Source organism: Dama dama, chromosome 18, assembly GCF_033118175.1.
Source record: "Dama dama isolate Ldn47 chromosome 18, ASM3311817v1, whole genome shotgun sequence".
Lineage (NCBI taxonomy): Eukaryota > Metazoa > Chordata > Mammalia > Artiodactyla > Cervidae > Dama > Dama dama.
In genome coordinates this window covers 42,586,077-42,609,663 of record NC_083698.1, presented here as the reverse complement: position 1 = coordinate 42,609,663, position 23,587 = coordinate 42,586,077, and the positions used below count along the sequence as shown (strand labels likewise).

The 23,587-nt window shown below is 37.0% G+C and overlaps 1 protein-coding gene across 1 annotated transcript in view; it reads left to right on the top strand.

The window, feature by feature from the left end:
• Positions 1–23,587, top strand: part of RELN (reelin) — a 536,272-nt gene that overhangs the window by 280,082 nt on the left and 232,603 nt on the right. The window contains exon 9 of the mRNA XM_061165186.1: positions 21,043–21,139. Coding sequence (XP_061021169.1) covers positions 21,043–21,139 — 97 coding nt within the window. The remainder of the gene's footprint in view (positions 1–21,042; positions 21,140–23,587) is intronic.

Here is a 23,587-nt window from a genome sequence, read left to right as displayed (position 1 = left end):
ACCATTATTTTATAAGTTCCTCCAAACTCTGTTTTTCCAAGCAGGATCCTGGGTCCAGGGGAAGTGCTAGTAGTGCTTTGGATTCATTATTCACTTAACAGAATTTCAGTGAGTATTTGCTGTCTCCTTAGGCTTTTCTGGGTTAATGTTGACTATGGAAAGACCAAAAAAATGAGAAAACAACATTTTACAGTGCTTAGTGATGTGGTAGAAGGCTTTAGAGGCATGTGGAACATGCAACCTCTGGAGAACTGCTAGTTGTTGTAAACATAGATGGATGTGCGCAGGTCCCTGTGGTGTTAGGTCCTGCAGAGTAGAGCAATTCAGGAAGGCTTCTTAGGAGAATTCCTGAAAGTCGACAACACGAGTCATTGGAAAGGACAAAGTTTTTCCAGTTGAGGAGATAGAGTGACATAAGCAAGGCATAAAATGGGAAACTCAGTTCCTTCCTGGATCAGGAAGACTGGGTAAGGAAGGCTATGAGCGTTGTAGCATATAGTTGTGTCTATCTGAAGAGTTCATGTTCATCAGCTGGGAGTTTTAAATAGGCAGTAGAGGTCTGAAAAGTCACCTCTTTCTCTCTTAAGTGATAAAGAAATACAATAAAATTAATTCTTAATATGTGTGATCTTTCTTAAGAAAGATCAGTTGTATTAAGAATGGATTTGTCCCTTCCTTAATATAAACCTACATTGATTTACTCAACAAGAGCTTGCCAAAGAATATACTTGTTCAATTTAGCCCAGCTCTTTTTTCCAGATTAATAGAATCTGTTGGCTAAGAGGGTATTGAAGGTAAAGCATTTTTAAAACATACATCATGAAGAACTTTTTGGCTTAGGAGGTGTATCTGTCTTGTCCATCATTTTATTCTCAGTCCTAGCCCTCAGCCCTAGGGACTCAAAATTAGAAGATGCTCATAAATATTTCTTGCCTGAGTGACAAGTAACTATTACAGAGACATCTATAATATTATGTAACCAAGTCATAAATTGATGTGATACAGACATTTCACGCCAAGAGATTTGGGGGAGGTGATCTGAGAACCTCAATCAATGGAAAAGATAATCCAGAAGAAAACAAAGAATCACCAATAAACTGTGCTTTTAGTGAAGCCAGTAGACAAAAAATATATATCCATGCGTTTAATCAGTTTGTTATTAATGAACTAGCTAGAATCTTTTATTTGTTCATAATTCATAGAGTTGGTACCTTTTTTCTTTTGTTTTACTTATGAATATCCTAAAGATTTGGGGTTTTGTAGGTATGTGTTTGGGCTTCCCTGGTGGCTCAGCGCTAAAGGATCCACCTGCAATGCAGGAGTTGCAGGTTTGATCCCTGGGTTGGGAAGATCCCCTGGAGGAGGGCATGGCAACCCATTCCAGTATTCTTGCCTGGAGAATCCCATGGGTAGAGGAGCCTGGCAGGCTACAGTCCATAGGGTTGCAAAGAGTTGGACATAACTGAGGTGACTTAGTATGCACACACACACACAGGTGTTTGTGTGTGTGTGTGTGTGTTTTACTGCTTTTTCATTTGTTTTTAATCACCTTAAACAAAGTAAAGGCACTATGTCATGAACGTTTTATATTTACAGATTAAGATATGAAAATGTCTTTAGGTCTGTATTCTCATATGTACTGTACATGTTACCGTGTCTCTGAGACAAGTGAGAGCTACTCGTTTTGTAGTTTGAAATATAAAAACTAGAAAATTACAAAGTTAGAGGTACTCAATGCTGAATTGGAAGATTGCTTTGTAGAGGAAAAGAGATTTTTCTCAAATAGATGTAATGAATAAAATGCCACTTATAAAAGGTATTATATTGCATTTAGCATAAAGGAAGAAGTTTTTCCCTCAAGCCTGATTCACAAACATATTAATTACTCAGAGCTTGATTCAGTAGAGAAACTCTCTCTCAGTTCTTGGAAGAGCTAATTCAGAAGGAAGAGAAATTGAGCCTTCTCATATTTTGGTAGAAATTATTGCTTATTTCCTCTGTTACTTCCTGAGATGTTTTCCTAAATCTGGCTCTTTTTGTTGTTGTTGTTGTTTTCAAGAGTTACTTTTCTTGGTAAGTAAGACCTTGGGGAATTTATATGAAATTGTGAAAACCTCTTCTGGAAACATGAGACTCCTTGAGTATGAGGCTAACAAAATCTGTAGTGACTTGATATCAAAACATATATAAATAAAAACAGAAGTTTAGCAAGTTTTAATGGTGAAAGTAGCTTAACGCATGCTTTTAATGTTAAATACATGCTTTATTTGAGTTTAAGGTTCTTGGATATAAAAGATATTAAATAAGGTTTCTACTTGATTTTTAAATTTTCAGAAATCTATATTCACACAAAAATTAAAATATTTATATATGGAACACTTCTGTGTTATCTATTTAATAATTAAAATTTGGAATTGATTTTAATTCAGGTTATCCTTCTTCTTCATTCTGGTGTTGATCTTTTTAGGGAATATAGATTTAAAAGACCAGTTTAAATCAAAGCAAGATCCTCTATGACCCACCTCCTAGAGTAATGGAAATAAAAACAAAGTAAACAAGTGGAACCTGATTAAACTTAAAAGCTTTTGCACAAGAAAGGAAACTATTGGTTCAGTTCAGTCGCTCAGTCATGTCCAACTCTTTGCGACTCCATGAACCGCAGCACACCAGGCTTCCCTGTCCATCACCAACTCCTGGAGTTTACCCAAACTCATGTCCATTGAGTTGGTGATGCCATCCAACCAACTTATCCTCTATCATCCCCTTCTCCTCCTGCCCTCAATCTTTCCCAGCATCCGGGTCTTTTCAAATGAGTCAGCTCTTCGCATGAGGTGGCCAAAGTATTGGAGTTTCAGCTTCAGCATCAGTCCTTCCAATGAACACCCAGGACTGATCTCCTTTAGGATGGACTGGTTGGATCTCCTTGAAGTCCAAGGGACTTTCAAGTGTCTTCTCCAACACCACAGTTCAAAAGCATCAGTTTTTTGGCGCTCAGCTTTCTTCACAGTTCAGCTCCCACATCCATACATGACCACTGGAAAAACCATAGCCTTGACTAAACGGACCTTGGTTGACAATGTAATGTCTCTGCTTTTTAATATGCTGTCTAGGTTGGTCATAACTTTCCTTCCAAGGAGTAAGCATCTTTTAATTTCATGGCTGCAGTCACCATCTGCAGTGATTTTGGAGCCCCAAAAAATAAAGTCAGCCACTGTTTCCCCATCTATTTGCCATGAAGTGATGGGACCAGATGCCATGATCTTAGTTTCCTGAATGTTGAGCTTTAAGCCAACTTTTTCACTCTCCTCTTTTACTTTCATCAAGAAGCTCTTTAATTCTTCTTCACTTTCCGCCATACGGGTGGTGTCATCTGCATATCTGAGGTTATTGATATTTCTCCCAGCAATCTTGATTCCAGCTTGTTTTAATTTTAAATTTTAAATGCTGGGCTTCTTCCAGCCCAGCATTTCTCATGATGTACTCTGCATATAAGTTACATTAGCAGGGTGACAATATACAGCCTTGACGTACTCCTTTTCCTATTTGGAACCAGTCTGTTGTTCCATGTCCAGTTCTAACTGTTGCTTCCTGACCTGCATACAGGTTTCCCAAGAGGCAGGTCAGGTATAAGCAAGGTGAAAAGACAGCTCTCAGAATGGGAGAAAATAATAGCAAATGAAACGACTGACAAAGAATTGATTTCCAAAATATACAAGCAGCTCATACAACTCAATACCAGAGAAACAACCCAATCAAAAAGTGAGGAAAAGACCTTAACAGACATTTCTCTAAAGAAGGCATACAGATGGCTAACAAACAGATGAAAAGATGCTCAACATTGCTCATTATTAGAGAAATGCAGATCAAAATTACAGTGAGATATCACCTCACACCAGTCCATCATCAAAAAGTCTACAAGCAATAAATGCTGGAGAGACTGTGGAGAAAAGGGAATGCTCTTGCACTGTTGGAGAGAATGTGAATTGATGCAGCCACTATGGAGGACAGTATGGAGATTCCTTAAAAGACTAGGAATAGAACCACCATATGACCCAGCAGTCCCACTCCCAGGCATATGCCCTGAGGAAACCAAAATTGAAGAAGACACATGTATTTGATTGTTCATTGCAGCACTATTTACAATTAGCTAGAACATGGAAGCAACTTAGATGTCCATTGACAGATAAATGAATAAAGAAGTTGTGTATATATACACAATGGAATATTACTCAGCCATAAAAAGGAATAAATTTGAGTCAGTTCTAATGAGGTGGATGAACCTAGAGCCTATTGTACAGAGTGAAGTGAGTCAGAAAGAGAAAGATAAATATCATATTCTAACACATATATATGGAATGTAGAAAAATGGTACTGAAGTATTTATTTACAGGGCAGTGGTGGAGAAACAGACATAGAGAATAGACTTATGACATGGGGAGAGGGGAGGAGAGGGTGAGATGTATGGAAAGAGTAACATGGAAACTTACATTACCATATGTAAAATAGATAGCCAAGGGGAATTTTCTGTCTGGCTCAGGAAACTCAAACAGGGGCTCTGTATCAACCCAGAGCGGTGAGATGGGGAAGGAAGTGGGACGGGGGTTCAAAAAAGGAGGGTATATATGTACACCTATGGCTGATTCATGTTGAGGTTTGACAGAAAACAACAAAATTCTGTAAAGCAATTATCCTTCAATTAAAAAATAAATTAATTAAAAACAAAACAAAGAAGACCAGCTTATATGAACTATATATATTTTTCAAATCTATCTCACCCCAAGTTCCTAAGCCCTATCTTAACTAATAAAAGGGAATATTCTGAAATATTGTAAAATGCTACTAAATATAATGTTCTGGCAAAGATTATTGAGATTAATTATGTCTGCATTATTAAAACTAATAACTGAAGAGTTTTCTCTACCTGAATTATAACAGTTTGAAAGATACTACACCCTTTCCCTTTTGAAATATTTAATTTATTGTCACTCATCTTGGTGAGGCTTGAAAGATAAATATTCATATTTCATTCATAAATATGTTTTCCTAATATTTATTGAGGCCTGTTCTTGTAGAAGGGATAAAACATTGAATAGGATGAGAAGAAGTTAATCATTAATGTAGACTAAATAGTCTTTCCTCCATGAAAAATCTCATTACCATACCCTGATATCTCTGAGTCCCCACTTCCTCTATTTTATTTTGTGATGCTTATTTCACTCAGCGTTGACTTATACTCTGGCCATTTGTGCACATCCACTTTCATTCTTTCTAGCTTAAATGATGCTTGAGGACTAAGGATTATACAAGCGTCCTCTTGTTTTTAGGGCATAATCTTACTCACAACTAGTACCACCCCGGAGTATCAGCATCACAGGGAAGGTTAAAGCGATGGTCGCCTTCTGGGAGATGAAGTAGAGGGCATTGTAAGACCTTGTGGCCAAGGTCAAATACCAAACAACAAAAGGGTAGTAATGCTGAGTCCCCAGATTGTTGGGGGTTGGAGAGGGACGTTATTTAACACCTGCTCTCAAAGGTTGGTATTAGTCCTACTAGAAAATGAGCCAGACTTGAGCACTAGGGCTTAGTTTAAGGCCTCCACCCCAAGGAAGAGAGGGCTGCTCAGCAGGGAACCTGGCAAAGCCTGACACATTTTGCATTTCCCTCCCTTATGTTTTTCCGAACATAGGATCTGATGAAACCTCTATGTTGGACTTGGGAGGGAATTTGTAAAGGGGTGAGCACCCAAAAGTGGTTGGAAATGGCATGGTGTTTCATAAATCAGGAGAGAATTGGTCCCTTATAGGAGTGGCAGGAAATAGGAAAAAATACAAATATTTTGGAAGTGAGGGAATGGGGATAGGGCTGAAAGAGAGAAAGGTACAAAGGGGAGGAGGACAGCTGTTCATTTTATATCCTGTGGTCATTGTCCATCTGCCATAAACTGAAAGAAGTCACCTAATGAGATTTGGGAATTTCAGCCAAGGAAGTGACTAAGGAGCAAAATATTAAGTACAATAAATCACATACTGTCAACATTTATTCAAACAGAAAGGCTTGTAGATCAAATAGTCTGTTTCCTAATAAAGTCAGTCAAAACAAAGATTGTTGCTAGTAGCCTCATTTTAAAAATAAATATAAAACAGAAAGGAAAGAAGAGTTGCTTTTAAAACCTGACTCTTTTTCTGCATTTTATAATAAAGCTCTTTATTTTAAACAAAACATTTTTAGCATATGTATACCATGAATGTAGAATATTTGAGTTTTTACTGTACTTTGACCTCTCTCAATCCTTAATATCAGTTTTTAGTAGTTGTTTAAAATGGAAAATTTACTTTCATAAAATGGTCCTTTTTACAACACTGTCCTTGAAATATGTTTTTTTTTAGTGGATAAAATGGTGAATTCCACCAAAACTTATTTCTTGGTGGGCAAAACTGAGGTCTAGACATAAAATCTAGATTTTCATATTCAGATAATTGGTTAATTGATCTTTTGGGGCAGCTGAAGATTTTGGACATGTTGATTTCTCTGACTTGACAGTTTCTGTTAATAAAATGATTTTGGTCAACTTTGGTCATCATATTTTACCAAAATTGAATTCACTTGTTCTTGAGAGATCCAAGAGTAATTCGAGGATTTCCTCTCATACAGAATGGAACTATTCTTAATTAAAGTAATATCCTTTCGGTCACAATTCCCATCCCTGTCATTTGGGGCTAAGAAGCCCCAGGATGCTTCCCACCTGTGCTGCCACAAAGCATTATCCGATACAGTAACCATTTTTCCCTTCCCTGACTAGTACTCACCCCTTTAGCTATAGTCTGTGGGCTTCAGCAAAGCATAAGCTGCTGTCTCTGTGCAGGCACAAGCCAGGCGAGCTGAGCCTGTATTTTGTGAGAGCCTGAAGCAGCGCTGCCTGGCAGGAAGTGTAGGCAGGGTTCGACACAGGGGCAACAGTGTGAGAATGCCTCAGAGGAGCCAGGGAGACTGGTGATCAGCGAAGAACAGCATCCAAGTACTCTGTGGATACCTGCGGTCCAGGAAGGTAATAAGTAACAAAAACAACTTGCTTCAAAGGGTGTCAGGTGAGAAGCTAACTCACTGCTAGAGGACAAACTTGACTACAGTTTTTACAACTTTTATAAACTAATGAAGCAGATTTATATAGATGTGCCACATTATAAGACAGTATGAACAGGTATGTATAATCTTATAAAGTTTAGGTTTTCTACACAGAGAGAAATAAAACAAACATGAAAACTAAGAAATATATGAAACTGGCTATCCTGGAAATTACAGCATTACCTGCTTAAAACCAAGAGTCACAATTTAGGTCCTGTTCATCAGGTAGTACTTCCAAGACTGGCCATATTACAAAGATTTTGGTCTACTTATAGCAGATTGTTTTGATGCCATGGACTGGGAGAGCTAATGCCCTTAGGATTTTTCTGGGAAACTCAGTAATGAAGGAAATAAAAACCTAAGTATAATGTAATTATTGTTCTACACCATTGTTGTTCCTGGAAAATAAACATTCACAGCTGCCTCTAATGAAATATTTGAGCAGAAGTTTGTGAAAATATCAAAATATCGATCATCTGTATAATAATAGCCCGTTGGCTTGCTTGCAGCAGAATTACCCTGATGATTGCCAGGTAGCAAATAAGCCTTTACTGTATTTCTCGGTTCTTTTGGATACAATGAGTGTTTACTCCCTAGTGAATAGTACTATCCTTAAAAATCGCTCTCATGGGGAGACTTCCCTGATTGTCCAGTGGTTAATACCCCGTGCTTCCAATGCACAGGGCACAGGTTCAATCCCTGCCTCACGGAGATCCTTGGTTGGGGAACTAAGATCCCACATGCCATGCAGCCAAAAAAAACAAACTTCTCTTGGCAAAGAAAAAGAAGTGATAATTGCCAGAACTGCTTATTATACCAATATCTTCATCTTGCTTGTCACATTTTTCACATTATAGAATGAGGCAAGTCCCTTTCTTGAATGCCTTAGCCTACAGTAACGTAATATGCTCTGGAAGTGACAGTGTCTCGCTTTTAAAAGCTTCTCTAAAAGTTCCCCATTCATTTCTTTTTCTCTTTCCATTCACTACAAGCTCAGTTAATGCCCCTCTCCTCCATTTATCTACCTTGAAAAGATGAAAGGATGTGTTGATTCTGCTAAGATTGGCTCCAGTCCTAGCAGGGAGTTTAAGTAGTCCGATTACATCCATTTCATCGCTTTATGATCTTTCTGTATCAAATGCTGTTGTTTACACGCGGCTCTAGGACTCTGCTTGTCTCTGCGGTCTGAGTTTTGAGTAATAGCAGCAGCAGCACTTGGGCTGCAAGAATTCTCAGCAGGGTTCTGTCCAGACACTCCTCAAGCCTTCAGTATTTATGGGCCCCGCTCCACTATCTAGAGGCATGATTTCTGGCAGTGCTTCTCCCCAATCTATAAATTCTGCAAGATCACTTCTCTCCTTCTGTGGCCCTGTGCCACATTTAAAAAGGCAGCTTGTTTTTCAGGCAGTGCTTTGAGGAAAAGAGTCTGCTCCCGGCAACCACTACCAAACCCCCAAGAGGCAGTAGCTCCTTCTATTGTTTCTGTTCTGATTTACTTTGAAAAGTCATGGGCTTTGTGGAGAAGGACATAACCAAATAAAAATAAAGCTACCCAGGTCTTGGGAGACTAAAACCAATTGATTTATCCTTCTACTAGAAAAATAAAAAGATATAGAGAGGACTACAGGAGATATAGGCTCACAATCCCTAATCTGTAATTCCATAGTATAAAAACACTCAGAAAAACCACAGAACTTTTTTTTTTAATTTATTTGATGGCAAAGCCTCACATGATCTAAATTCATTTGGCAGCTAGACTTGAAGTAATTTAAAGCTATTTATAATCTTTACTTATACTACTTTATATGAATCTTTGTATATTTAAGTGCAGAAATATTAATATGTTTCATTATAGGATAGTGCCTCAGACTTGCTGGTGATCTTACATACTATGTAGTGTATTTACCATGTTACCTTTCTGAAATCTGCAAGTTAAGTCAGTCAGTAATTTGGATCCTAAAGTTTATCTTACCTTAAGTGACTGTGAATTGTGTAACTGTTATTTTGAGAAAGTGAGTAATAACTCTTGAATTCTTAATAGAATAAATGACTAATATTTCTCTTTTTTAAGTAGCTTTGATTTTATACTAAATCAAGCTATTCTTTAAGTTTTTTACTTTTATGGCAACCACCCAAAAGAAATGGGAAGAAAGGAAAAGGTTTATGTGTGGATTTTGGGAAACTTCCTGGCTCTGGAAGGTATTTGCAGTCTCCTTTGTGCATATACATTATGGTTAATGGGCTACTGAACAATAACAGGTTCTCAGGGTGCTTAATCTGGGCTTCACTGGTTAGCACATAACTGCTATTGTTCATGTGCTTGTGTGTCCTTGGCATTGTAAACTCTGACAGCCATTTAAGATCCTCTCGGCCAGCACTGCACAGAAGCACTCCAGTTAATAAATCCTGGAAGTTGCAGGTTCTCACCAGGTTTTGTCGAGCTCCTGAGGCTCATTCAGGTTCATCTCCAACACTGTCCAAAACTGAATGGTTTATTTGTTATGTAAGCAAACAATTGAAGTGAAGTGAAGTCGCTCAGTTGTGTCCAACTCTTTGTGACCCCATGGAATGTAGCCTACTAGGCTCCTCCGTCAATGGGATTTTCCAGGCAAGAATACTGGAGTGGGTTGTCATTTTCTTCTCCAGGAGATCTTCCTGACCCAGGGATTGAACCCAGGTCTCCTGCATTGTAGGCAGACGCTTTACCATCTGAGCTACCAGGGAAGTATATAAGCAAATAATTATGTCAAGTCATTTCATCTATCCTAATCCAGTTGTTATATGATGATTTCCTTTTAAGAATATTTTAATTGAGCCATATCTGCTTGAAAAAAAGAGAAGAAAAATAGTTTCAGGAATCATATATTCTTACTTTATTATTGTCTTGCATTACAGTATATTGTCATGTGAATGTGCCATGTTAAATGAAATGGAAAGTGAATCATGTAATCTGGAGCTTGGTACCCCCATGTGAGTTAAGACATTTGTGAAACTCAGGAACACACTACAGGGCATGCTCTGTACAGGGGTGGGATCAGGTTTTGTGGGTTTACATTTGAAGCTTACACAGTTTGGGTGAAGGCTAGAGTGTCATTAAGGAAAAGAATACAAAATTGCACATTCAAAATTAGGTAAAAATGTGAATGTTTATTTAAAATGAGAAAAGAAATCACAACATATTACAAATCTTTAGAAACTGGCACTACCACAAACATAAGAAAATCCACCTTTTTTGTTAACTACCTGAAATACTTTTTTCCTTTTTCCTTTTGGGTGCATATTCTAAAATTACCTCTGCATATGACAACTTTTGCTGTTGATGTAAATGGGGAAGGGGAAAGAGCACTGGATTGGGAGTTAGGCCATGTAGTCACTTCTCTGCCAACTGAATTTGCCACGTAAACTTAGGTAATTGGTGGAGCCCTAGTGAGCCCCTGACAACTCATTTGTAAAGCAAGAATGTTCATCTTCCTGATCTCGTAAATGTCTTCCCACTGTGACCCTTAATCCTACAACTGGGTGAAAAGAATGAACTATGAGTTAACTAGGAATAGATTTTATGTAAAAATATGATTATGATGTTGTCTATTTTAGTTCAGGGGGCCCCTACAAGAAATATCAAAGTAGTTGCTATACGTTTATTCAACCAATCATAGCTAGTTTATACTTGTAGCTTGTTTTGCTAGCAGGGAACGATATTAGGTAGAGGAACAGAAAAGCAACATCAGCCAAACCATGTAATATTGTTACCCAAGCAATTCTCAGCATGAGTGATCGAATGTGCTGCCCCCTTTGGCACTTCCCAGAAGAGTGACAGACTCTCTGCTGGTGGACAGAGGTTATAAATCACCTCCATATCCTTATCCTGCTGAAAAGAAGCACTGCAAAAGATCCAGTAGTAACAACAGTAATAATAATGATATCGTTGCATTTCCAAAAAATTCTCTTCTTAGAGTTTAACCGACAACTGCTTCCTAAATTTCATTCATTCAACAACTGTTCTCTGAGCCCCTCTTCTATGTGAAGCAGCTCTTAAGGCATCGGGGAGACAGGATTCGTGAAAGAAAATCTTTGCCCTGGTCAGGCTGACATGCTGCTGAATATCAAACAAGTGAATGTCAGGGAGTACTGAATGCATGAAGAAAATTAATCAGGAGTCAGCACATGAGGGGTCGCATTTTGTTGGAGGTGGCCAGGGGATGGCCGCTGAGGATGTAACCATTGATCAGAGGCTTGAATTGTGTAGAAGAGATAACCTGGCAGAAAGAACAGCCGACAGAGGAGCCATGTGGACTGCCAACAGGTAGCCACACGCCTTATGTAAATGTCAGTTCTGAATGATATTTTACTCTTAAGTGGGGAAGGCTGCTCAAAGAGTATACATTTCCTGGCTTTTCCTGAATGATAGCCACAGTCAACAGAAGTGGGACTGAATCATGAGAAAATAACTAGGCTTTTAAGTTCGCATGTACCTCAGACATAAGTATTTTTAATAATTTGTTGACTCATTGGTTGATTGCTAGATTGATCATCTTGACCTGACTCCCTATAACAAAAGTGGAAAGTTGCTTATCTGTTGTTTTGTAAATTACAATAGGGATGGTACTATTTAAATAGAGCCCAGGGGTAAAAATTGATACCAATTTTAGTTGCAATTTTATAATGAGTAAAGGGGTTCAAAGGTCAAACTGAGATTACTAAAAATGTTTCTCACAACCATAGTGATGAATCTCTCTTAACAGTGACAGTAAAGGAAGCAACCTTATAGAAATAAGTTTTGCCATTCTTCTTATTTCTTTATTTTTAAATAACAAGTACTAGGCACTATTTTACGTTTGTAAATATTCATTGTTTACTTATATAAAATAATTATTTCAGAAACAGATTTATAAACTATTATGGAATTCAGTATTTAGGATACAAATGTGGATTACACTATTATTTTAAATTTAATCCTGATTGTAATATTGTATCAGGTTAATGCTTTCCACATAATTAAAGTTTTCTGAGTTGGGAAATGTTAGAATATTACTTCTTTGGAATACAAGTATTTTTTTAAATCTCTTGTAAATGACTTTCTATGGATTTTTAAAGCAAATGACCAAAGAAATTACTTATCAGTGCAATACCTTTTGTGTTTGTTCTGAGTGCTCAGATAGTACGTTATCACACTGATCTGTGTGAGAGATGATTTAAGGAGGTGATGGTGAAGGTAAAATAAAGGCATAGATTCAATAAATCTGCAAGAGAGTATGCAGCTTTGGGTGACTGACTATGGAGGCAGGGAAAGGAGAAGAATGGGCAGGGAACCTACAGAGAAAGTGATTTCCAAGTGAACCTGATATGGAGACTAGAGGTGGTTCAGTCCTTTAGGTCTTACCAAAAACAGAGCCATATGGCTCCAGGCAGGGGCCAGAGCGGAAGTGGCACAGAAGCTCGTCCCCACATGTTCGGACCACGTGAACATCAAGCAGTATTTGTTTCCTTAAGTGTGCTTGTGCACTGGAAAGCATATAGCGAAGTGGTTGAAGGCATGGATTCTGGTCTGCCCAATTCTGAGTCCTGTTTGGGCCTTGAGTAAATTCCCTAGCTTCTCTTTGCCTCAGTTTCCTTACCTGTAAAATGAGCATGCAGAGTAGTACCTAACTGCTCAAAGCAACTGTAATTGTTCTCTTGAATTACTGGAATTTTTTTTACCTCTGTGGATGCTGCTAAAACTTTAACTGGTCAGATTTTCTGTTTTCTCTGGATTTTAGGAACTGCAAAATCAAATTTCTACTCTATCAATTCTAAACCTTATGAAGTATGTCTCCTTATACTGTTATGTCTTGCTATCTTATTCCCAGAGCGCCTTCTTTTTCTTATCAAATAGGTGCCTTTCTTCCCCTCTAATACATTTACCAGTGACGCTAACAAACAGGAAGATAACTCTTTTGGTTCTCAGTTTTCATTTCCACTTTGCACTTACAGCATTTCCATTAAAGAGCTGGGAAATAGCCCAAAACGAAAGAATATATTGAAGAGGGAATATATGCCTTAACATGCCTTAAATTCTTTGATAAGTAGTGATTCAGCTTAGTATTTGGCCCATGAACAAATATTTTTTCCTTTTTCTAGGATAAATGGATTTATGAATTGAAACAAAAATACTGAATCATACCTGAAATTTCTTAGTGTGGACCAGAGTTGTTTTCTAAGCACACTTCATGTGTTAATGCCTTAATCTTCACAACAGTTCTATGAAGAGATTGCTATTATTATTCACATTTTACAAATGTAGAGAATGGACATAGGAAAGATTAGTGACTTGCTCAAGATTCACACAGCTAAAAAGTGTCAAATCCCAGATTACAAACCTAACAGCATGCCCTCACCATCTACTCTCCTAACCCCTATACACACTTTCTCTCTGGAAGATAATGTATCAGAGGGAATTTCACGCCAAAAAATGAAGCTAAAAAATTATATAGAATTATAAGTAATACCAACAAGCATTGAATTTATTAATATATAGAATTCCCTCCTCTATTTAAGACTGTGTGACCCCTGGAGGACAAAATGGCAACCCATTACAGTATTCTTGCCTGGAAAATCACATAGACAGAAGAACCTGGCAGGCTACAATCTGTGGGGGTCGCAGAGTCAGACATGACTGGGGGACTGAGCATGCACATAAGGCTATGTGATGTTAAGGTTATTTGATGATAAGATATATCTATCATTGACAATTTTATAGCATTACAATTTAGAGTAATATTTTTCTATAAAGTTACAGTTGTATTAGATTTCTTCCTAGACATAAAAGTGGGTTTTCTCCCTTAGAACAATGTGTTAATCTAGTTAAACATTGAAACAGAAACAAAATAAATCAACTTGAAAGGAAAAGATAATGTCTTACAATTAAGAGGATATTACATTCAAGAAACTTTTTTCTTAATGTACTAGAAAATGATTCCTGATGGAGAGGTCAGAACATGTGCCTTGGGGGTGATATTCGGTGTGGCTTATGAGTAGTTTGTATGACTTTGCAAACTGTTTATTTTTAATTATACTGGGCCATTATAATAAGACTTTACTAATAAGTAAAATAATTCATCTGGCTATCATTATTCTTCATATTACTTTATCTAGCTGATAAAAATGTATCATAATTATTCATGTAATCTGTCTCTGATATTTTTATTCTAAAGGCAAACTGGATTGTGTAACCATCTAAGTCATTTTGGGGTAATTTCTAGTTAATGTGGGAGAATTATTGCCCCGTTGACTATATGACAGTACGAAAATTAATCTCGGGTAAGGACACATGTAGTACAAATATTCTAAAGCACAGCTCTTAGACTTTTTTTTCACTTTTGACCCAATTCAGACAAGTGGAAAATCCTTAACTCCCATCCATCCATGGTTATAGTTCCCCCTTTCTAGTATAAATATATCTCAGTAAAAACAAAAAAAAAAAAAAATGGATAATTTCAGATAAGCAAATTACAGCAAACCCATTCACGGTCAAGCCAGAGCTGATTTCTGTTGTGTACCACGACTATTCTGGGTACTCCGGACACAAGTAGTAAATGAGACAGATGCTGCTTTGATGGAGCTTGCATTCTAACAGGAGATGGACAATGAGCAAATAATCAAGTAAATAGATGAGATAAATTTATACACTCATAAAATGGAGTGATAAGATGCAGGATGATTGGACATTGGGGGGGTGAACTTCTTTAGATTGAATGAGCAAGGAAGATTTCTTTGAGGAGGTGATATTTGCACAGATCCGTGAGAAAGAAGAGGAACAAGCCATGGGAGAGTCTGTGGGATAGGACATGAATGGAATGAGGAAAGAATAGAGTGTGAGGATATTGACATCATCCGTGTAATTGCAGGCAGAGAGTAGGCGCATAGAAGCCCTGAGATGAAGTGTTCAGGGAGGAGAAGATCCATAGTGGCTGAAACAAAGTATATGAAAAGAAGAGTGCTACAAGGGATGTTCTAAGATCATGAAGGATTTAATGTATCATAGCAATGAGTTCATCCTTTTGTTCCTAGTGGACTGAGAAACCTTGAGAGAGTTTTAAGCCGGGTTGGCCTAATCACTAAAACATTTTAAAGGACTCTTGTTTTTGAAAGGCCTATAACTGCTATGTGGAGGATGAATTACAGGAGAATTAAAAGGGGAGCAAGAAGACCAGCAAGACATGACCCTGACTTGACTAAGGTGGTAGCACTAGTGGAGGATAGAAGCTGAGCTGGATTTTGGAGTCAGAACTCCCAGGCTGATGGGTTGAAAGTGGGAAGTGAAGGAAAGGGAGGAATCAAAGATGACATCTAGTGTTTTGTTAGTTTCTTTGAGCATCTGGAGTGGTGTCATTTGAAATGCAAAGTGTACTGAATATTTGTAAGGTGAAAAACCATTTCTTCTGATTTTGACTTAATAAGCCTGAGATGTCCTTTTGGGATGATAAGTAGCACTTGGATCTATAAATGTGGAACTCATGGGAAATATCAGTTCAGTTCAGTCACTCAGTCATGTGCGACTTGTTGCAACCCCATGGACTGCAGCACACCAGGCTTCCCTGTCCATCATCAACTCCCAGAGCTTGCTCAAACTCATGTCCATCGTGTTGGTGATGCCATCCAACCATCTTATCCTCTGTAGTCCCCTTCTCCTCCTGCCTTCAATCTTTCCCAGTATCAGGGTCTTTTCCAGTGAGTCAGTTCTTCGCATCAGGTGCCAAAGTATTGGAGTTTCAGTTTCAGCATCATTCCTTCCAATGAATATTCAGGACTGATTTCCTTTAGGATTGACTGGTTTGATCTCCTGGCAGTCCAAGGGCCTCTCAAGAGTCTTCTCTAACACCACAGTTCAAAACCACCAATTCTTCAGTGTTCAGCTTCCCATCCATACATGGTCCAACCTTCACATCCATACATGACTACTGGAAAAACCATGACTTTGGCTAGACAGACCTCTGTTGGCAAAGTAATGTCTCTGCTTTTTATTATGCTGTCTCGGTTGGTCATAACTTTTCTTTCAAGGAGCAAGCAAGCGTCTTTTAATTCTGTGGCTGCAGTCACCATCTGCAATGATTTTGGAGCCCAAGAAAATAAAGTCTGTCACTGTTTCCATTGTTTCCCTATCTTTTTGCCATAAAGTGATGGGACTGGATGCCATGACCTTAGTTTTCTGAATGTTGAATTTTAAGCCAACTTTTTCACTCTCTTCTTTCACTTTCATCAAGAGGCTCTTTAGTTCTTCTTTGCTTTCTGCCATAAGGATGGTGTCATCTGCATACCTGAGGTTACTGATATTTCTCTCAGCAGTGTTGATTCCAGCTTGTGCTTCATCCAGCTCAGCACTTCGCATGATGTACTCTGCATATACGTTAAATAAGCAGAGCGATGATACAAATCCTTGACATACTCCTTTCCCAATTTGGAACCAGTCCATTGTTCCGTGTCCGGTTCTAACTGTTGCTTCTTGACCTGCATACAGATATTTGTTGTAGATATTATTTTAAAGCCTCAAAGTAAAAAGTGGCAACATAGAGAGGAGAAGAGAAAGCCACCAAAACAATTTGAGATCAAGAACAAAAAGGGCGAGAATGGAGAATGAGAAGCAACAGCCAGTGAAGCAAGAGAAAGATCAAGAAGGTAGTGGAAGATAGAAGAAGTTATCCAATTAAGGGGAAAGGATGGACTGTGACAAATTCTGATAAGTCTAGTACCCTAAACATGGGGAAATGATCTGTTGATTGGGCAGCATAGAGCCCCAGCCACATAACCAAGACTAGTTTCAGGGCAGTGCTTGAGTGTAGAAGTCTGAATGGAGGAAGGGACAGAGGATAGGCTGTGATGAAGTGGAGACAATCACTGGACAGCCCTTCTGAGAAGTTTTCCTATAAGTGGAACAAAAATAGGATTGGAAAGAACAGAAGGTACAGGTGTGACATCAAGAAAAAATTTAAGATGGGCGATGCTTTGTATGTTTCTATGATGTTTGTATGACAATAGGAATGATCCAGGAAACTTATTGGAAGAAATTGATGATACAAGAGAAAGAGAGGGGAAATCTTAAAGAGCCATTGGAGATGGAATCTAGACCACATTCTTTAGAACAGAGCACTTCATCCCTTTTAACAGGAGGAAGTCAGAGTATACTGGTAGAGTGATTGAAAAGATGAGGGTATTACTCTCTGGTCTCTATTTTTCTTAACTACAGATGGTGCATTGTTAATCTAATAAGAATGAACACAGATATATGATTTTATGTTAAAATTCCAAAAAAATTTTTAAAACAGTATTTTTATACATAATTTGATGATACAGAGCAAATTATTAAAATAGCACAAATTCTAGCCACAAATTCAGTAGCACAGATTTAGGACATCATTAATAAAAGGTGGTTTTGTTGCAAAATAGTTTCAAGGTATTATGTAGGTATTTGCTTTAGCAAAAGAATAGAGATGGCTTATAGTTATATTGCAGTACATATATGTCTTAAGTATAAGACAAACTTTAAGCCAATATTAGTCCACAAATGTTGCTGAAAAAATTATCTATCATTATGTACTATGGGATTGACTAAATAACCAATAGTAATGCAAATGACAGTTATAGTAAATAAATGTAGATTTACTTTATCATTTATCAATTTATCTGTCAATTTTAAATCAAGAATTGCCAACCAAGACCAACTGGAAACAACACTCATGAGGTACCTTTAACATAAATATCCTGTCTTCCCCCAAGCTTGGGATATTACAGTAATCCTGGTGTGTGTACCTCTACATGGAAACCAGAATTCCTAGACTGTTGGATTAGGGCTCCCAGTGGGTTCTAGAAGTTCATCAATTTTATTTATAAATACCATACTTCAGGAACCCTTCATCACTTTGTAGGCTGCTTATATCCTTGATATAAGTAAAACTGATAATATATGAAATTTCCTCATTTGCCAGTAAGAACCAAAGAAAGAGTTTGCATTTGCAGACCAATTTAAGTCCATTAATGGTTCTCGGACCATACTTTTATAACCATAGTTCTAAGTTATCTTCCTACCTTCAGCAATTCTTAAAATCTCTGCAAAATTGCTACTTTAGAGTGAAGGATGGCAATTACATCAGAAGTGATCCAAAGGAAAGAAAATGAACCTGTACATGAGAGGACATTTTGCATTTTTCATTTGAGTTTGTTTTTCCTTTCTGGTTTTAAATATCAACTTTGGCAATTAAAGATCTTTCATTTAAGAGGGGAAAGAAAGAAGTACCTATTGCAGGCGGCACCTGCTTATTGTTGTCTCCTCGCTGCATTAGAGGTGTTTTGAGGTACGTGATAGCTCTGCACCACTACCTCTGGGAGCAGGGAGCTGGGGGTGGCTTTAGGCACCTGGGCACATGGATGTTAATTAACTCTTTCCTCCCCTCATTGCAGACAGAATCAAGCAACCATTTTCAATCTGGGCAAGGACAAATCTTACTCTACTGACCCAAGTCTATGTGACAGTGGGGCTGCAGTTCGAAAGGGCTTGTCTGAAGAGGAAATTCACCCAGTCTATGTGGAACAGCTATATTCTTAGTGGGAGTGGAGAATCATTTATTCATTGGCTTGGCACCATTTGGGGTGGTAGTTTGATAGGAGTGGCCCCAAAGGGAAGCATGTATACAAAGCCAGCTGGTTCTCTTGGGTGGTGCTTCTTCCAGAAGGGGAAGTTCCCATGGCATGGGCAGTGCCTCTCTTCTGGCTGTCCATTCGTACCTAACGCCCCAGTCCTGGTCTTCTAGTTGTCCACTCCTCTGTTGGAATCCCTATGGCTTTTGAGCCGTCTTTTCATGTAGGAACCCTTTAAAGATAACCCTGGGCTGGTTCTGTTTTCCAGGGTACACCTTTAGTCTGTAGGATCCGTGGACCTTTATCTCACCAGGGCTGGAAGTACTGCTTTATCCTGAAGGGACTGAGGAAGTGTTGACGGATTATGAGAAGGAAGTAACAAGATTCAGTTCACTTGTGGGAAGAGCGCTGGCAATAGTGTGGCTGGGTTAGGACATGTGAGGCTGGTGACCAGCTAATCACTATTGCGGAGTTCTGGCAAGAGCTACTAAGAATCCATTGACGATAATGAGGAGGAGATGGGTTCAGAAGATATTAACATTTTAGATACAAAATAATTTAATGACTAAGTAAGTAAAAGTGAGTCACCTGCCAGGTACTTTTTATTTAAATGAGCTCATCATAAACTTATCTTACTATTCTTGCAGCAAGAATGCTGGAGTAGTTGGCGTAGTGAAAGACAGGGAAGCCTGGTGTGCTGTAGTCCATGGGGTTGCAGAGGTCGGACATAACTTAGCAACTGAACGACGACAATGAACTTATTCTCACAACAGTCAGATGATAACATAAGAAAATAGGGGAGGGGTCATATTGGTTATCAGGGTCATAGTTGAACACATTTTTTATTTTAATGTTTACCAGCTTTCCTGTTCTTTTTCAATTTGTAAACAATTTCCACTGAACTGCTTCTGTGAGGAACATTTTTGGTTTTCATTTGTTCTAGCCTTTCCATTTTGGGGATTCACCTCAGGCACTTGCTTTTAAGTACTTAGACATGTATAAAACAGAAAGGAAGCACATAAATACCATTTACATTCTTTAGGCTAGTGTGAACTGCCTTTTGAAAAACAAATTGTCTGCCAGACTTCATACATGTTTCTGTTGAAGTTTGTCTCACATAATCCTGGCCTTTTCTATTTCCAGCCCCACAGTTTGATACTTATTTTAAGCAGCTGCTTAAGAAAAGTAGAACTTAAATGATCAAACAGCATAAAGTAGGCTTCTGTTTGAGCTCAAGGTTACTGTGTAGCTTTCTTTTCAGTAGCCTTTTTTCATCGACATTCTAGCTGTGAGAATAAATCTAGGAAAACTGCTGTTTGGCCTTTTTAGCTCACTGCCAGCCTTGGCGATGGCAAACTAACTGGTGTTGTACTAAACACTACTGAAATAAAATAAATGAGTCTGATTAAAGCTTGGAACTCTTGAGTACTACAAATATAAAAACCGTCAACAGATGCTGTTTGCTCCTCTAGCAGATGGGGGAACGTTAAACATAAAATATGCTATTTCTTTTTCGTTTGGTTCATTTGTTTTTAATATAGTATAAAAACCCTGCTACTGAGCTCCAGTAAACTTCTGGCTTATGTTTCATGGCTGTTTTGGGGAGTGTGCTTTTATTATAAGAATTCATTAAACATGTTAAAACAAATTCTTATCAAAGTTTAAAACTGTCTTTGGTTTTCATATATCCAATACTGAAAATAATCATGAAAAACAATGACCAGATATCCACAATGAAAAATAATGTTTCTCTTTCAAATCTTTGATGTTGGGCTGTAGTAGAATAATATCAATCATATCTCTAATAGTTCTCATTCATTTAGTACTTGAATTTACAGTATTTTAATTTCTCATATAGAGTCGGATGCAACTGAGCAACTAAGCAGCAGCAGCATGCTACATCATAAGTTAAATAACATACACAGAAGGATGCTATTTTTACTCTTCATGCAATTGAATGACTGACATGCCACTTAATACAATCATTATTAATATTAACTTGCAAGAACCATAATGGCATTATTAATCATTCTATACTATTCAGATATTTCTTGGCCTAGAACAGAGTGTTTATATTTAATTTAGAAGTTCATGTATCTCTAAAGAGAACTGAAGTTTACTTTTTTCTTGACTCAAAATTATCTAATATTTATCAGAATAGATCACAAGAAGTTTTAGCGTAGTTGGAAGAATGGGGAAATGATCAAATAACTAAGTGGTTAAAAAATTATCTAGAGTATTTATCAGGAAGGATAATATGTAATCACACCGTTCTTTTTTAACTTTGAAATTTATTGTTATTGCTGCTTACAGGTTCAGGTTCATGTCGCTATAGTTATTCAGACCCTTGTATCATCGTGTCATATGCCAAGAATAATACTGCGGACTGGATTCAGCTTGAGAAAATTAGGTTTGTTATTATTTAAAGTATCATCATAAATTTTGATGTAGGTGGGTTTCTGCTTCCCTGTTTACCTTCATTCTCCCACTGGCTTTATTCTTCATGGTTAAAAGTACTCTGGTTGTTAATTATATTGAATTACATGAATGCACATATTTACCTGCATATTACCTGCTGTATTTGAAGAACATGTTAAAAGTGTCATTTTCCATTCACTACTTCCCACTGTCAGTAGTAGCTGTAACAAACTATTTATTTTTGGTAAAAGTACATTTGAGATAGTAACCTTTCTGATGGGATTCTCCACAAAATAACATCACCATCTGTCTCTCTAGGTGGCCTGGCTGTGACCTGGTTTATAGGCCTAGAAATGTATCAGATTACTACCTAAATTCCTTCCAGTCTGTGATGATAATTAGTTAACAGCCTTTTGGATCTAATCCCTGGTTCTGTAATTTTCCTTCTAACTTCCCTAAGGCCAGTTCTAAAATTCTGTTATAACTGTGATGTGAGTTGTAATCATTTATTACATTTTCTTTATTAAAAAAAAAAATCCCTTCATAAGAAAATGAGGTTGGATGCTTAAAGAGGAAGAAGCTCATTCAGGTTGAAGATATTTGATTAAATTTAGCAAAACTCAGACTATGTTAACCATTTTTGTTCAGTTTAAATCATTGCTAATTTCAGGTATGGTGAGGTATTTAAAGGAAAAAAATACGTTGAAATTTTATTGAATGGTTATTCTGCTCAGTTCAGTTCTTAAGTTAGTATGACTCAAGTAGAACATTTTCCATCAGTTCTGTGACAGTTTTCTTTTTTTTTTATGCTATTTTCCTTATCCTATTTCCATATTGAAAAAAATGTGATTTATTTGGGCAAGAAGAATAAATATTAGGTTCTTAATCTTTAATATTAAAAATTTCTAGTATTTGAAATAAAAATAAAAGTCTCACAAGGTCAAGTTCTATTTCAACCAAAACTTGAGATAAGTAATTCTAACTCATGGATTTTAATAGATTTTCTCCCTCTGTGACAGGATAAAATATTATTTATAGATACCTGGTACAAGCCAAGCTCTGACATGCTGTGCCAATTGCCAATTTTATAACAGAGCATTTGCTATTCCTTCTAATTTTTAGTAGTTATAATGAAAATGCATTCATATTAAGTACTGATTTATATAAATGGCTTTAAGCAAAGCAGCATAATACTGGAAGTTTTCCTCATATGCCTCCATTTTTCTCTAACATATCTCATAGTTTAGATAAATTGTAGTGTATATTTCTTGCTGAATAACAGCTGTATGCTTCTGATATGACAAATAGTGAGTGTATACATTTAATTATAAGATATGGAGATCACATTCAGCTGATTCTATTTATTTTTCACTACATAAGACTTTCAATTTTAGGCCATCCACCAAACTATCATTCTCATTAATGCAACTTTGCCATTAGTGATCAGAGTGGACATATTTTCAATCACTTCCTAAAACTAAAATATATTATCTTCATTGATTTAAATTATTTTTGAAGTTAAAAACAGTCATCATTAAATATTTTAAAGGAAAGGGGAATTGATTACCCCCAAAGGTAAGGCACACCATTCATAATCTACACTGACAGTCCTACAGATTTATATGTGCTTCATTGGTGAGTGAAAAATATGGCTTTTCTCTAGTCCTTTCAAAACTGATTTATAGTAGGCCCCAGGTACTACTAGTTTGCATTTTAGTACCACTTTTAATCTTGGCTAAGGCCATCATTTTTACTACAGCAGGTTTCTACTTGGTAGAATAAAATGTTTAACATAAATATTAAATAGCAAAGGACCTAGATTTCAGCAGATATGATATAAAAATCCTGTTAAATTATATCATGTTTTTAAAGACTGGTATGCAAAAACTGGTAATTTAAAGACTGGAAATCTAAAGAATTCTAAATGAGAGCATTTAATTCTCATGGCAAATCTCACATTTTCAAAACAAAAAAAGTATTTGTTTTCTAGAAATAAAGTAACTCATGTAAATATTGATTTTGAAACATACAGCATACAGTGATCTCTAATAGATATAAAATTTCAAAGTAAGAATTAAAATTAAGATAATTTTGCAGTTTTTCTCCTTTTTTTCTTCTTAGTATCATATTAAGTATATAGTTTTAGATTGAGTGTCTACCATTTACAAAATACTGTGCTGGATACTCTTTGATTTTTTACAAAAGCCAAAGCAGTTGTGTACCATTTTCTCCTCAATTATCCATTTACTGGCTTACCTGAGTATACTTACTGCCTGCCTTGTGTTAAAGGTAGAGCTCTTTAAGACGTTTAATACTTAAACTCCCATCACTCAATATGGACATCTTAATAACCACATATATTAAAAGGTTTAAGGGGTATAAGATTATGAGTATTTCATCCATAATGTGTAATGTTTTTAAGATAAGAAAACCACAATCT